At 40.9% G+C, this 15,791-nt stretch overlaps 2 protein-coding genes across 2 annotated transcripts; one reads left to right on the top strand and one right to left on the bottom strand.

The window, feature by feature from the left end:
* The first annotated feature begins 225 nt into the window (after nucleotides 1-225).
* Nucleotides 226-4,212, top strand: ndufs7 (NADH:ubiquinone oxidoreductase core subunit S7). Its single transcript, XM_061077889.1, has 8 exons — nucleotides 226-253; nucleotides 1,038-1,074; nucleotides 1,650-1,721; nucleotides 1,820-1,946; nucleotides 2,998-3,177; nucleotides 3,458-3,504; nucleotides 3,621-3,709; nucleotides 3,942-4,212. The coding sequence occupies exons 1-8, from the start codon at nucleotides 238-240 to the stop codon at nucleotides 4,037-4,039; spliced, it is 666 nt and encodes a 221-aa protein (XP_060933872.1). The 5' UTR covers nucleotides 226-237; the 3' UTR covers nucleotides 4,040-4,212.
* A 2,034-nt stretch (nucleotides 4,213-6,246) lies between these two features.
* On the bottom strand, nucleotides 6,247-10,346 carry gamt (guanidinoacetate N-methyltransferase). The gene is made up of 6 exons (XM_061077920.1): nucleotides 10,071-10,346; nucleotides 8,289-8,434; nucleotides 8,111-8,174; nucleotides 7,797-7,864; nucleotides 7,041-7,151; nucleotides 6,247-6,495 (listed from the first exon to the last, which is right to left on the bottom strand). The coding sequence occupies exons 1-6, from the start codon at nucleotides 10,246-10,248 to the stop codon at nucleotides 6,355-6,357; spliced, it is 708 nt and encodes a 235-aa protein (XP_060933903.1). The 5' UTR covers nucleotides 10,249-10,346; the 3' UTR covers nucleotides 6,247-6,354.
* Nucleotides 10,347-15,791: the final 5,445 nt, after the last annotated feature.

Here is a 15,791-nt window from a genome sequence, read left to right as displayed (position 1 = left end):
TTCTCACACGAATAAATAACTCTATCATTTCACATTAATGTCCCATAAACGCTGAAGAAGGTGTTTTTCTGCTTCAACTCAAACTTTAACAAGAAAACTACAAACAAACGCCATCGTGCACAGAAAAAAATAATTAGTTATGAAACTAAAATATTTGAACTTTGGTTACAGCAGCGCCACCTACCGCTAGACCTCTGACCCGCACAGGAAACAGTTTGACGTAACCAGAATCCAAAGATGGCGGCGTTGGTCGGTGAGTGATGTTTTGACCTAAAAGACTCGTTTCTAAAGATCGTTCCCGAGTTTCCAGACTCACGATGTTCACGGAACTCAAACATCAGACACGTGGCCACGCATCTGTCGCTGTTCTGACTGCTTCCGGGTTCGAACCAGGGACTTTAAGTCAATGCGCACGCTGACCTTGCTCCGTCTGCGTTACATAGCGGCTAACCAGGTTAGCTAACACGAACTGGGATGTTAGCAGCAGCATTAGCGGACAGATTTAACGACATTCGTAGTTTTTAATCATCTCAGAGTCTCTGTCGTTTATTTATTTAATCAGTCTTCTTCGTGGATTAATAAACGAGAAGTGTCGCGTTGTTCGATCAACAGAGAACAGCTCGTCAAACCAAACTCCTCATGGAAACACACTGGTTTTAGTGTCAACACCTGTATTTACACACATTATGATCATTGAAGTATCAATTCACTGCTTTTATAAATTAATTAGGCTCTGATCCGTAAATCGGCACATTTTAAACACACAATTCTCCATTTAATAACGTTAGAATGAGTCCAGATCAGACATGGAGTGTTATAAGTGTGTTATAAGAGGTATCCCGCTGCTTCATGTGTTTACAGTGAAAAGTCTCGGTCTTCATAAAATCACTGAACTTTGTCAAAGTGTTTGCATGATGTCATCCCACTGGCAATCCAATGTTGGCTTTTATTCTAGAAAGAACAAACTTCTGAAATACTCAGTTAATGGCTGTTGTTATTATGTTTTCCTCAGTTGATCTGATGTTCTTGTTTTGCAGCACCTCGCCTGGCCATGTTTGGCTCCTTCTCATCAAGGTAAGCACCTACTAATCCTGGTCCCTGTTTAAAAACCTAATTCGATCCAGCTCAGTACTATTAATCCTGTCTCTGCTTCAGTATCACAGTCGATGGCAGGGGTTGGGTTTATTCTTCATTTTTTATATTCCTGCTAGTTTCATTCAGTCTCTCAAAATTAGATATATTTACTAACCACATTTACAGATAAACAGTTTGTTCCACATCTGACACATCGACATGTAACCAACTCATCCAAATTTAGTTTTGTTCAAAGTTTATCAGTTACTGTGTTAATGTCTGTCGAAACTGTTCCAATCAAAAGCTCGGGCTGAAACATTTATTGTGAAAGTATCAAGTTCAGGAGGACAAAAACAGCATCTCTCAAAAATGTAATATGTCCTTCACACATTAAGTGTTTTTAATGATTCGATTTCACATCTTAAGACTAATCAGCCACAACATTTAAACCAGTTGCTGTGTATAATATTCTGCTGGGGCTTTTCATTCTTTAACTAACAGTTTTATAACATACATATGCTATGATAATAGTTTCAGCCTTTTCTTCATAATGTACTTCTCTGACCTGCCAACAGACACATCTCAGTGTTTGCTGTTCAGCAGAAGAGTCTGCACAGCTGTGCTAAAAGTGAGAAGACCTGCACGAGGTGAGATTTCCAAACGCTGCCCTGCTGTACATGTTAGAATGAAGAACAGAACATCCTGTAAACACTCTGCACACGGTAAAGCTTTCCTTCTGTCGCAGTCTGGTTCCAGTCCGAGAGAAGAGCACGGCGGTGGCAGCAGCAGCAGCCATACCGAGCGCTGTAGCCAGCAGCAAGGGGGAGTATGTTATCACCAAGCTGGATGATCTGGTCAACTGGGCTCGCAGGGTGAGTCGGTCAGGCGCTGTGTTACTGTCCAGCCGCTGTGGAGCAGACGAGTGAAAGTCTGGATCCTTATTTGTTTTTGTAATATGTGAATCTAGCATGACACATGTCGCAGTTCGGTCTAAAATATCACATGGTTGGGGATTTGTCTTTCACTTGAATTACCATTATTGGATCTCATGTGTAGGTGAATCTTTTCTGAGCTTGTAATTTAAGTCAACCTTCTAGCTGCTCAGTTTATTTACTGTTGCAAAAGTACTTTTTATATGAATTGTTTTCTGGTGCAGTTATATTGTTATTTTAAACCTCTAATTAAGGCAATAATAGTAAAGGCAGCTTAACACATGTTAAACTTCATTGTACAGTCAGTCATCACTGTGGCCTGAGTGTCACACATTTTATTTTCAAGGTCTCAAAATTCAGATTGAGAGACAAAAACAGGCCGGAGTTGTTGCTTGAATGAACACTAGTCACATTCACAACACAACTATGGCAAATGGAAACAAGGGCTGTCTCAAATGTGTCATCGACAACAGACTGAGGCCTCCCCAGTTATGGTCTGTTTGCTGGACAACCAGAAAAAACTTCATTCTGACTAAAATAGAACCCTCTTTCTGCTCAGGTGTTGTGTTTTCAGTTCTCATTTGACCCAATCTTTACAAAAATCAAAACCTGCCAAATATCAGCAGAGAGAATAAAATCAATATACAGAGGGCTGACAAACTGAAGGAGAAGCCAACATAACCAGGCTGCCTGACCAGACTTAATGCACCATGGCATTCAAAACATTCTCCCACTATCCCATTTGGTGTTTTGATGATTGGGGTGTAGAGTCCAAAATACACATAGTTGATTCATTTGTTCAAGATCTGGTGACTGTGAAGGCCAGAGCCAATTAATCACATAATCGTCATTCTCATGAAACCCTTCAGTGACTCTCCATCACCCTGTTATTTGGTGTTTGTGTTTTTTGCGCCGCACCGTGAGTAACTGTGTCTCTGTGTCGTCTCTATCAGACTTGTGTGAGTTTATCATCTCTGTGTTTCCCCCTCAGAGCTCTCTGTGGCCTATGACCTTTGGGCTGGCGTGCTGCGCGGTGGAGATGATGCACATGGCGGCGCCCCGGTACGACATGGATCGCTTCGGAGTTGTGTTCAGAGCGAGCCCCCGGCAGTCTGACGTCATGATCGTGGCAGGGACGCTGACCAATAAGATGGCTCCGGCTCTGCGGAAGGTGAGAGGAGTGAAAGAGGGGGATGTGTGTGATCTCTGTAACGGAGGAAGAAGCTGTTCTTTTTGTCACTGCCCAGAGACACTGTGGGTTACAAGAGCTCTGTCATTCAAATGTTTCTGTTTGAGAGCGCTGAGAACAGTATATCCGTGTAAATGCTGGTTGGATTATCTCCCATCTGCTGGTGGATCGGTGGAGTTGAATCAAGACTTCCTCGAGCTCAAAGGACGGATTAGTTCTTCAGACTTTATGGAACAGCAACTGAACTTCCTCTCTCTTACAGGTGTACGACCAGATGCCCGAGCCCAGATACGTCATTTCTATGGGAAGGTGAGTTACGTCCTGAAGAGATTTCTGATTATATATATTCTCCTCCTGCTCTGTCCCTTTATTATTTATTATTATCCTGTAATAACTCCAGAAATGTCCCTGTGTCCCTCTCTCAGCTGTGCTAATGGAGGAGGCTACTACCACTACTCCTACTCTGTCGTCAGAGGCTGCGACAGAATTGTACCAGTGGATATTTATGTCCCAGGTAAACAAACAGCATAATGTGGAAATGATAGAATAAAAAAAATAAAAAATCATTTTGAATAGTGATAGAAATGCTGTTTGTTAAAATCACGACTCCTCAACACAGAAGTGGGTGGCTGTGATGTAGCTGTAGTATATTTAATATAATAATTACCTCAAAAACGTTATTATTGGTTAAAATCTCCTCCAACGACATGTAAGAGTGAAAATGTTTTCATCCCGTCTGTCCTCAGGTTGTCCTCCCACTGCAGAGGCTCTTCTCTACGGGACTTTACAGCTGCAGAAGAAAATCAAACGTGAGAAGAAGATGAGGATCTGGTATCGGAAGTGAATGTGTAAATTAAATGAGTGTATCTTCTATGTAAATGCTGTATTTCTGGCTTCATTTGGAGCGTCTGCTCCTCCAAGTAGAGCTGCAAGAACTAACTTCAATTAAATCATTGTTGTAATTTAGAGACAATTTAATGAACATCATTTTCAATAAAGTTGGCTTACATGAAAATGGATTCTCGTAACATCTGTTGTGTCATTAAAGGTCCAGTTTATGATTTGGGGGAAGTGTATCAGCAGAAATTCTATATATTTAAAATAGTTTTTTTTAGTAGATAATTATTTGAAAACAAAAACCCCTTTTAATTTGCTTTAGGAGCAGGTTCTCTTTACAGAGTCCACCATGTTTCTAGAGCCCAGTACAAACAAACCAAACACTGACTGTTTCCTGAAGGCCATGGTGGTTTCTCCTTCATGCTTTAAAGAGCAGAGGGGGGCGAGGAGGGTTCAGTGGCAATATGCAGCTTCACACTCCCACACACAGGTTTCAGCCACTAGGTGGCTCCTGTGACCAGCTCTGACCTCGGCTGCTCTGTGTCCACGTTCAGCAGTGATGGAATGTTTACTGAGGTCATCAAGTGGGGGGGGAATCTCTGTGAACTATACCATGTGCATGTGTTAATCATGTACATTGTGTATGCTGCAAATGTGGCTAGAAATATCTATTGTAGCACTCCCCATTACTTCCTATTCAGAGTTGCTGTTATGCAACAGCAAATTCTTGAGAGGGAGACTCCCTGGTTGTGCAGCTTCTAAAAGGTTGAAATGAAACTGTCATGTTGATAATTATCATATACAAGTTAGATGTTGTGATGGGTTTTAAAACGGTTACTGGGATTGTCTCACTTTAAAGATTCAGCAGGATGTCTGCCCTCCATAAAGCAGGGATCAATCGAAAAACTTACCTAATGTGTTTCAAGTACTTTTAGAATGATGAGTCAAATATCTGCAGTGTCAGCAGTATATCACAAAAGACCATATACCACCCAAAAGATACACCTATAAGAACAGACCACATTAGAAGGAGAACACTGGTGGATGTCGGCTGAACAGTTTTCATTATTCAGTCCACTGATTTTTTTATTGATCCATTGTTTTGTCCCCAACTGTCAGAAACTAGTGTGAATTCTAATTTCCCAAAGCACAATGAGTCACCATGACAACCATTGGACCAACAACCCGAAGATCCCAGTTACTCGGCTCAATGCGTCATGTGAAGAAAAAAACAAACCGTCACATTCCAGAGGCTGAAACCAGAAAAGATTTGGATTTATTTTGCCTATAAAACATCTGACTGATTATTGCAGTTCCAGTCTCTTGCTTTTGCCTCTTCATGTTTCTCTAAGTGCGACGTCTCACTTCCTAAAATAAAAGGGTCACGTGCTCTGGGTTCGGATCCGAGCCGCGCCAGCTGCTGTAGTTTCCCTCTTTACTGCAGCTGAGTGTTGCATCATCCATCTAATGATTAATGTGTCCTCACCAGGTGGGAACTGGTGCCCACGTGTTCAGATAACATGCAGCTTTATCTGCAGCCGTTAATGACGATACCGTCTTGTTTCCACCTTCCTAGACTGTTCAACACATATTGTTATTATGCAGGAAGTTATGCACTTTAACAAGTATGTAACCAATGCATTGCACAACTACACATAGCGTCACTACTCAAATTCTCAATTTACTGGTGTCTCTTAAAAATCTGTGAAATTAAAGATTTTTGCAGGTTCAGATTTTGATCAGTTTTCAGACTAATTCATACATGATTCCCTACATTTTATTGTTAATTGTGAAAACTGGACATTAATTTAAGAAAACCACACTTCTGATTTGCCCTTTTGTCGTCACATTCTAACGTGATTCTGCAGAGTTGAACTGGAACATGGAGACGAGACTAAACCTTCTGGGGTGCATGACAACGCCTGCATTGAAACATGTAGTGATGAATGTGCTGCTTGGTCTAAAAGTGGGTCATGCATGACAAATCTCTATATGCATGCAGTCGGCTGCTGTTCCATATTTGTTACTGGGAAGAATAAACTTTATCAGTGTAGAGATGAACACAAGTCTGATGGGACAGAAGCTGCAGGAGCTCAAAGAAGAAAATCACCTCAAATCAATAAGGTACAGGCTGTTATTACGAAACTGAAACCACACAGCAGAACGAACTGATGTCTAAGTTAATGTATAAAATACAACACAAGCAGCTCGGAAGAGAGTTGGGAGGGAACTTGGCTTTATTGAGAAATGTCCGTTAGGCACAGTGAGAGGTAAGGAGGTTCAGCTGAGAAGGCACATGAGGTGAAAGGGTGTGTTCAGACTTTACTCCTTGACAATGGTGGGAGTGATCATCTTCTTGAAGGAGTAGTATTTGCATTCACTGGGGGGGGCGATGTCCATGGTGGTGGTGCTAATCTTCTCCTTCTTGAATCCGGCCTGGAGCAGATGAGGCACCTGAGTCTCCTGGAAATCATTGACAGACAGAGTTGATCAGTCTGAGGCGGCTCACAGCTTTTTCAACCTGGCCCAGTTTATCATTAGCCTCGGAATTACTGCTGCACGTTTTTTTTACGTTGCCCTCGACTCAACCAACATGTGCACTTAGTACTGTGGCTCTCAGATAAATACAGTCACATTTTGAACAGTCCTGTCGAAACAGATGTTGCAGGACAGTGAGAATATATCCACTTCAAACAACTGCAGGAGTTAGGTGATTATACTGACGTCACTTCTCAGTAACTTGAACCTTTCTACGGCCTAAACTACTGTAAACTACTTTATTTATGGCATCACAGGAGACTAATACTGAAATCAAACTAATTACAGTTAGCAGGTATTTAAAGCAGCACTAGAGCTGCTTTCAGACAGGCACTGAACTCAGAACATTGAGGATTTTTCCTGCAATTCCTGAAGTAAAATGTGGTGAAAATATCAGAGTTGGTGACAGGCTAGTATGTCTAGTTTTAGTTTTAACAGGTTCAGTTGGATTAGTAGTGAAGGGGACAAACCTCGAACATCTTTTCGATGCTGTCGAATTTGGTCTTGAGCAGCTCGCCCCAGGAGGTCAGGTTGCAGTAGGTGAGGATGCCACCGGGCTTCAGCATCCTGTGAGCGTGAGCCTGCAGCAGAACGCACACGTCAGCAAATCAATCACTAATCAATCCTTCAATCCTTCAGGTCCCGTTGTGATATGAGTTTAAGAAGACAAACTGGTCCGCTGTGTGAACCAAATTTAACAAGATTTAATGTTATCACTGTTACACACACTATGTGTGTTTATTCATGTCATGTCATTGTCTTGTACCAAACAATTCCAGGTATTCAGAACTTAAACCCTCTGGAGTCTCAGTTGCACGATTTAATATAAATGTCCATATATCGAAGATGTTCTCCCTGCCCTTAGAGTCTTGTGCTTCCTTTGTGCTGAATCTAACATATAAGAAGTAAATTGAAATCAATTATTTTAGTTATGAAATATGTAAAAACAATAATGAATGTCATACAATCTCCAAAGAGGCTGCAATATGGGAGAAAAATGAAAGGGTCAATTTACACCCATGGTCTCATCTAGAGGAAAAGTTTCTCTTTTACCATCCTGACAAATCTGCATCCTATGTCCAACAATTACTGCAAAAAGGAACTAAGAACGAGAGTAGTCATCGTATAATAAAAGGCATTTCAATTCTTTGACCTGACGAGGACTCGGATTACAGAGGACTCATCTTTTGTGGGTGACTTACTGTGTGTAGATTTGAAGTACTCACCTTGATGAAGTCAAACTGGTGAGTGTGCCATGTGTCCGCTGACAGAGGGTATGTGTCGTACAGGATACCTGAGAGAGCAGAGACACAGTGTTAGTCTCTGAAAAGGCCTCGAGCTGCACCCATCTGTCCCTCGAACTCCACATGGATGATGCATCTTCACACCGTGTTGTCAGGGTGAAGTGATGACAACTTCACGGGATGTTTCGTGTGATTATCGCGTGTCACAAAAGTCATCAAGACAGATTTTTCAAACTGTAAATCCAGGATCGTGCATTAAGTGAAACATTAATCTGCAAGTCTTCACAAGTTCTTACCATCGAAGTGGTTGTCGGGCAGGGTAGGGACAACGTTTTCCCAAAGACCCTTAAGAGGGACGACCTGCAGTAACAAACACCAAATCCATTAGTTAGCATCTTCACGGAAAAACACTGTGGAAGCAAGCAGTTACACCAGATTTCAACCAGCACAGGTAGATGATATCAGCCTACTGACCTTATGTGGCTGAGACTTGGCCCAGTTCTCCAGTCTGGCGAACACACCGTCGTTACACTCGATGATCCAGTGCTCCTCGATGGGGAAAGACTCGATTTTAGTGGCGGCGATGGCCATGCCGAAACCGATCTCCAGAACCCTACCGCCTGCAATTCAGATCAGAGCAGAAACTCAAATCTGCTCGAGCTTTCCGGGTTTTCAGAGTCAGAATATCTTTCTACTTTCTACTGTGAGCAGGTGTGATTATGCTAGACCATTCTCAGCATTAAGACATGTGTGTATTTAAATCATTTGTGACATATTTGTACAACTGTTACATGTCTGTGAAACTGTCTGTGACATTTTTTGTCCATCAAACTTCCGGCATTCGGTATCTCAGCACATACAAATACAACATGGTTCGGTTCTACCAAAGTTGATCTGGTTCCACAACTACAATCACACCTAGACTGAGACTGGTGGAAAACAGCATCAATACTTTTGAGCCACTATTGACTGGATGTATTTCTTTTGATATAATTGTGACTTTTACTAGTTCATGTTTTCTCCCTTCGGTGAGTGTGGGAAAGCCAGCTGTTCACAATCTGGTTGAACCCGAGAGGCCAAAGTGTTTGGTTACTTAGAGGCATATACATAGATGAGGGATAAAGGTTAATTGTTATTACTTCAAGCCTTTATATCGATTTATTGGGCCTATAATCCGCTGCACACTCTGATATGTTTATTTTGTATAGAAGCTCTTAAAAAAATTAAAAATAAAACCTCCTAAAATGTATAAATCCGTCTAAAATGCTTTAAATTGTCTGTTGTCAGTTTTTAGGGGAGGTCTGGAATCAAATTATGAATTTGCTGACAAATATGAGAATACAGGAAAGTATCTTAGATACACTTGTACAAATGCTGTAGTTTAGTGGACAAAATAAATATCAAACAAAGAAAGTACATTTAAATTTCATTGTCAAAAATACTACATGCATATCACTGTAAAATTGCAGGTGAAATGTGCATTTCTGTGCACATGCCTGTTCTTTTCTCGTAAGTCTGCTGGGGTTAGTGTGGATCATTCTATTTTCACATTACAAGCAGATGAGACGTTCCCCCCCTGCAGATTTCTGTGGAGTAGTGGAACAGCTGCTCTCAGCTCAACCGTGCCCCTCAAACTGTGCACACGTGTCCCCAACACAGCTCCGCATGAAATAGCAGAGGCAGCCAAATAAGTGTGTAAACACTCAAAACATACTTTATTGTTCCTGAGGGAAATGTATTATTATTATTATTAGTATCATTGTATATGTGTGTACATATGTGTTATATATATATACATACACAAATGCACATCAGGGATTACGTGATTTTTTTCAAATTCTAAAATTGTATAAAGTAGACCAAAGTATTATAATAGTTAAAATTGGTTATTCAACATTGTAAATGTATTCCCCATGTACTTTTTTTAACTGATCTAAATTGTATCTATATAAATGCAGACTCGTGCAACAGTGTAATTCAACTTTAACTCACAACTAATACTCATTTCTAATTTTTAATTTGTGTGTATTTATGCCATTTCACCTGCTGGCAACACATTCGATAATATATATGCATGGAATATAACTGTTTGCAAAATGATCATCAGTCATTTCTGAAAGTAAATCACATGAGCATGTTGTTGCAAATGCAAAAACAAAACAAACAAAAAAGTATCCTATGAGCCTATTTTCGGACACATTATCCAAAGGGAAAGCGTCCGATAATGGATGCAGCCCCTTAACCCGCTCGCGTTACCTTTTGAGGCAGCGACCGTGGCGAGGGAGTGCATGTACGGGGTCTCCCAGCGCTCCATCACGGGCTTGCCCATGATCTCCAGGTGCGTGTCGGCCTCGTTGTACCCGGCGCTCGCGTCGTGCCAGGAGGCTTTGCAGTCCTCCCCCTGGGAGAAGATGGGCTGGGCGGCGGAGGTCATGCTGAGCTGCGGGTGGAGGAGCTGAGAGTCGTGGAGACAGAAGATGGAGAGACTCCGCAGGAGGAGGCCGCGGCTTATATCAGGCTCAGAGATGCTGACACAGCGAGACTGCACTAGGCAAACATACCGAGAGTGAGCCTCTGCAGACAGGAGGCCTCACTCTGCGGAGATAAAGCTCAGGCAGTCAGGTCCTCCAGGGTTTCTTCTCTCATGTTTCCTCTGCACTGGATCCTTCCAGTCAATCAAGTCCTAGAAATGTGTTAACGCCTTTGGCTTTGCTTCGAGGAAACTTAACAACACCATTAAAGGGATAGTTCACCCAAAAATGAAAATTCACTCAGTATCTCACATCTTATTTACCCTGTGCCTTTGACTGTGTACTTTGTTGTGTACCAATACCACTTGAGTACTTGTACATGTTGCATACTTACATGATCTGTATACTTATAATACGTGATTAGAGAGAAATTACATTTTAAGGCCACCTATGTCCTGGACATATGGCAGAACTGAAAATAAATTTGACTTTGAATTCAACTTAATTTTGGTGATATTGTTATGTAACAGTGAACAATACTTTGTTCTAGTGCCGGGCCGATAAAATCAATGCAGATACAGATTCAAGGGATGACGAAAATGACCTATATAATGACCAATATATAGGCTATATCTGAAATGTAGTTGTACTTTCCTAAGATGTTGTTATGTCCCTATGACAAAGAAATGTTAGGGTTAGGAGGTACAACCTGTAACCCAACATTCAAATCAAAATGAACTAATTAAACAGTATCAATTGAGAGCTGCCTATTAATTTAACTGTGTAATACACATTACTTAAAACTGCATCCAAAGGTCAGTGCTTCAACCATAGACTCTGGCTGATTTGTGTGGTACCCAGAGCTCGCAGCAGAGTGAGAGCTCTTTGTTTTTTCCTGCTCTGGGTCTTGGCCTGAACAGCTGAAGTCAACCAAGGCCCTGGATGTCATTCAGGCATGTTGTGCATTTGCTCCTGTTGTAAAACGTAATCTGAGCATCCTGATTAACTGGATACGGAGTAAACGAGTAAAAACATTCACACTCGTAGATATGGTTCCTGTTGGGACAATACGGACCAATAATGTCCCAAAACATTTACTTCCGATCAACACAGACACTGGAGATTTCTCTACGCGTATCACAGGAGGAGATGTTGACAGGATATTTGAACAAATTAACTCAGAGACATTATAAATTAATCAGTAGATTAATTCATGATTAGTTTATGATTAGTTGAAGCCCCGATAGCAGTGGATTATAGTTTTGTCCTGAATAATACAAAGACAAAGTAATGTGTTTTTAAATAAACATGTATCCGTAGAATCCAATGTTTTACTCAAACTGACAGACACAATCCCTCATTAAACCCTGAAGGTCTGTCGTTTTGACCATCACTCAGCCTTTTCTTGTGTGTTACATGACTCTCAGCGCCGTGAGAAGGCGTGACAGTCAAAAATGTATCATCCGATCATTTCCACAGTGCCTCTGCCCTGGTTACCCATCATCCACTTCACTCCCATTAGGTGGAGCTGAGTGGGGCCCGCTCCCCGGTGATGGTCCTCATCAAACTGCTGGTTTTCATCCACCTACCACTCTTACACAAGGCTCTTCTCTCACACTTGTTTCCACAGAAAGTCATTCATGCAGCGACCGCATGTATGCTACCTGAAGCAGGAAACGATAAACCATGATCCTCAATATTCTGCGGTGCATGTCACAGACTCCAAAAAGTCCATCTGAAACCAAATGATGAGTTATAGTCGCAGGAAATGTCTCACTTTGGTAAAGGTTGATATGGAATTTCTGCACCGCTCTCGCACACGACAGTCAAACATGACGAGGATCATTTCCACTGATTTCAGCTCCAGCAGTTTGAAAGATCTCTATTGTATCCAATGCATCATATGACTTGCAAAACATTATTGATTCTTCACACCAAAGTTAAGACCCTGTTGTGTTTTGCATGTGAATATACTCAGTTAGCAGTTTATTAGGTACACCTAGCTAGATAGTATGCAGTGTGCTACAACAGCATTAGAAGAGTTCCCCCATCGTGAAGTCTTCAGTTTGTGCTGAAGCTTTGTTAGGGAAATTTTAATTCAGCTTTATGGTCATTTTGCAGGCTGCAGTTTGTGATGAGGTTGAATTGTAGTGTTTACATTTACCATCATCAGCAAGGAGCAAACAAAATGTGCTTTATCTTACTCCCTCTTTGTTTTACTCTTACCCTATTTTTCAGAAAAATGCTACTGGTTTTATTCAGTGACTTGTTTCATCACAGGTCTCCTGCTTTGCTCTTTCACCGTGTTGTCACTGATATTAAACACAGTGCTGCCCTCTGAGATTCTCCAGCAGTGTCACATTAAAGGTCAAAGGGCCGAGGAGGCGCTGCTTCCACAAGTCAGCAAGATAATCTCTCATTTCACTATCTGTCAGGACAGAGCTCCCTTGTGTTATCCAGTTCACATTCCAGAAGATAGACATTACATCAAGAACGTGACTTAAATTTGAAAGAATGTGGTGTGACTTTGGGCCCAAAATCAGAGGCAGCGTGACAAATACAATTGTGGTAGACAATATGTTCTTGATATAGAAAAATGCTATGAATACAAATCAGTATATCATTCTTTTAGATATTTATATATTCTGTTTCCTGTAAAACTGTTATAGCATCTGCTTTATGAGTTCTGACATTGAGTTAAATATGGTAACATTTTTTTGAAATATTACTTATTGATTGAGTTTGACTCATTTCATCAGGTTTATGACAAATTAGTTTGACTTTAAAAAACCAACACATTGTTACTCACACCCAATTTCCTGAAATTATTTTTTACCAATTGGAAAACAATGCACTCAAACCCCCTAGTGGCAGTTAATGCTAAGTAGTGTGTGTGTGGTTTGTCACTCTTATATCAATTCACAGGAAAACAAGTTATGAAAAAGTGTAAAAGTTCATCTGAGAAATTGATTCCAGCTTGTACGTGATGGTACCTCCATCAGAAAGTTACTGTATAACCCTGTTGTTGATTTATAGCCGGTGCAGTGACCCATGTTCACGGTGTTGGACCTGCAGAAAGCAGTTTGTGAAACATATGTTGACCCATTAACAATGTGGGTTAGTATGTATTTCACTGGTTCCCATGTTACTCAGTGGATGTGAAGCCATTGGCTCACATTAGGAAGGATGTCCTCTGGCTTGCTGTATTACACACAATAGGAAGAGGGCGCTGTTCTTTCAGTGCAGTCTGTGGCTTTATGGTGTCTTGACAATTGTCTCAAATAGATGAGGTAAGACTGACGTTCATGACAGCCTCACCTCTAGGTCTCATGTCTTTGGACCTGTTTTGAATCGTAGCATTAACTTATATCAGAATTGAATTAAAACATGTGACTGAAGTTGAATGGTCCTAACAGACCTAATCTCTATTGACGATTACGACCCAACAGCTGTTCTAACAAAACCACATTTTTAAAGTCTTTGAGTAGAGGACAGTTACTGATCACACCATCATGACCTTGCAGTCTCCTTCTCCTGCTCTATTTTGAGTACATAATAGAGATCTGCCAGTTTCCTCTGAGAAACCTGATCAAGCTGTTTCTTTGATAACATTGTGGATTGAGCTACATATTGGTCTTAAACCCGTCTATAAATAGATAATATACAGATAAATATCTTCTCAAAGACCTTGTGAGTAAAGAAAGCCAACTTTACTTTGTGCCTTAGCTGCTGATGTATGAGTCTGTGAGAAATGTCCTACTTCTTAACACCGGCACAATGTTTCTTTCCAGCTGGCAGAACATTTTGTCACTAAATCTCAAATAACTTGAAAGCAGGTATTGTTAAACCTTCAGGAAGTGTTGAGGGGTTAATTCAACAATAAAAAGAGAAATGTAGCAGAGGACTGCTCTCCAAAAAAGTGTTTCTAACACAACATGAGTTTTCCTCCGTTGTAAAGCACAGTTTCACAGTGAAGAGTGAAACCCATTCAGTCATTATCACATTTTTGTTTGACAAGGTTGTTAAGTTGATTGGTGATTGAACTTAACTGATCCTCCAAAAAACATTTCCTTGCAGAAATAAACAAGTTGCAGTTAATAACTTGTAAGCCGCCATCATTGTTTGTTTGTCATCCATATTTAAAGTTAGAAGGGCGGGTTACTGGAGTAGCAGAGTGACTATTGGCAGAGTAAGTGTGACTGCAGGGGGTGTGGAGTGAAGGTGTTATTTATGGATTATTATGGCAGATAGCTCCTGTATGGCCACAGGTTTTCACAGTGGGAGGTGGTGAGCCTCCGCAGGGGGTCACTAAAGAGTTTCACAAGAGGATAAGTTGATGGAAGTGAAAAATATCGTAGAAGATCAGAATCAGAAAAGATCAAGAAGATGAGAGTTGGCTCATACAAGGGGTTGAACTCTGGTTTTACATTGGTCTCTGTGTACTAACACAGAATCAGACATACAGAAATGAAAAAGGACAGAAAACTGAACAAATCAGTTCAAGAATTTGACTAATTTCTTAAATTATAGTGGTGGGCGACCCAGACTGTTCTCAATAATAGCACATGAAAAGAAAGTATGCAGAATATTGGAAACACTAATGAGCAGCACCCTAAAAGTACACACCATGAGAGTATATACAAGTCAAGTGCTTCAGTATGTTGTAAAGTGCATGTTTAGAGCGTCATCAATGTGTTGAAAGATTGCAAATAATAAAAATACAGGGTCCTTACCTCGCTCAGGGCTCAGGGCCTAATCCTGAGGTCTTAAACCATGATTTTGACTTGATAAATCCAGAGCCCCAAAGTGGAAAGACGACCAGTGAGAGTTGATATATGAAAAAACTTGAAGCAGAACAATTTCTAACAAATTTTTAATTAATCAAAATGTGTGGAGCCAAATCAAATGGACTAAACCTGGAGCTGTACAGACCCCTGGGCAGTTGCCTGCTTGGCCCAGTTGTTAATGTAACCTTGGCCGCATGTTAAATGTATTTGTCTTGCCAAATACATCACACCTTGTCCATCAGTGTATGGAATGCTGCTGCTTATACTGCTGAGCACAAGGCCAGACTGCAGCGCATCACTCGCTCCACCGAGAAGGTGATGGACTGCGACCTGGCTCTCCAGGACAGTGACAACCGGGACAAATGAGTTCCCACGTCTGTTTGTTCAGGCCCGGGACCCAATCACTGCACTGCATAGATGTCCTCACCTTCAAAACCTGAACCTCCTGTGGACAACATTGATCATAACTTACATCCATGAAATTTTGAATATCTATTGTTCATATTGCACATATATGTTGTTTCCTATTTGTATGTTTTTTATATTAATGCTTGTACAAACACACCACAGTAAATTCCTTGTGTTTTACTTAATTAACAAGAAACCTCAATTCTGAAATGAAAGGTCCAGTTGGAAGAAGCTTCACCTGCTCTGAATTGCTTTGCTGTTAATCAAATATTCTTAATAATGAAATAAGAAATATTATTTATAGAGCACTT

This window comes from Limanda limanda, chromosome 9 (genome assembly GCF_963576545.1).
Source record: "Limanda limanda chromosome 9, fLimLim1.1, whole genome shotgun sequence".
Classification (NCBI taxonomy): domain Eukaryota; kingdom Metazoa; phylum Chordata; class Actinopteri; order Pleuronectiformes; family Pleuronectidae; genus Limanda; species Limanda limanda.
The sequence above is the reverse complement of the archived record's forward strand: the minus strand, read 5'-3'. Positions and strand labels throughout refer to the sequence as shown.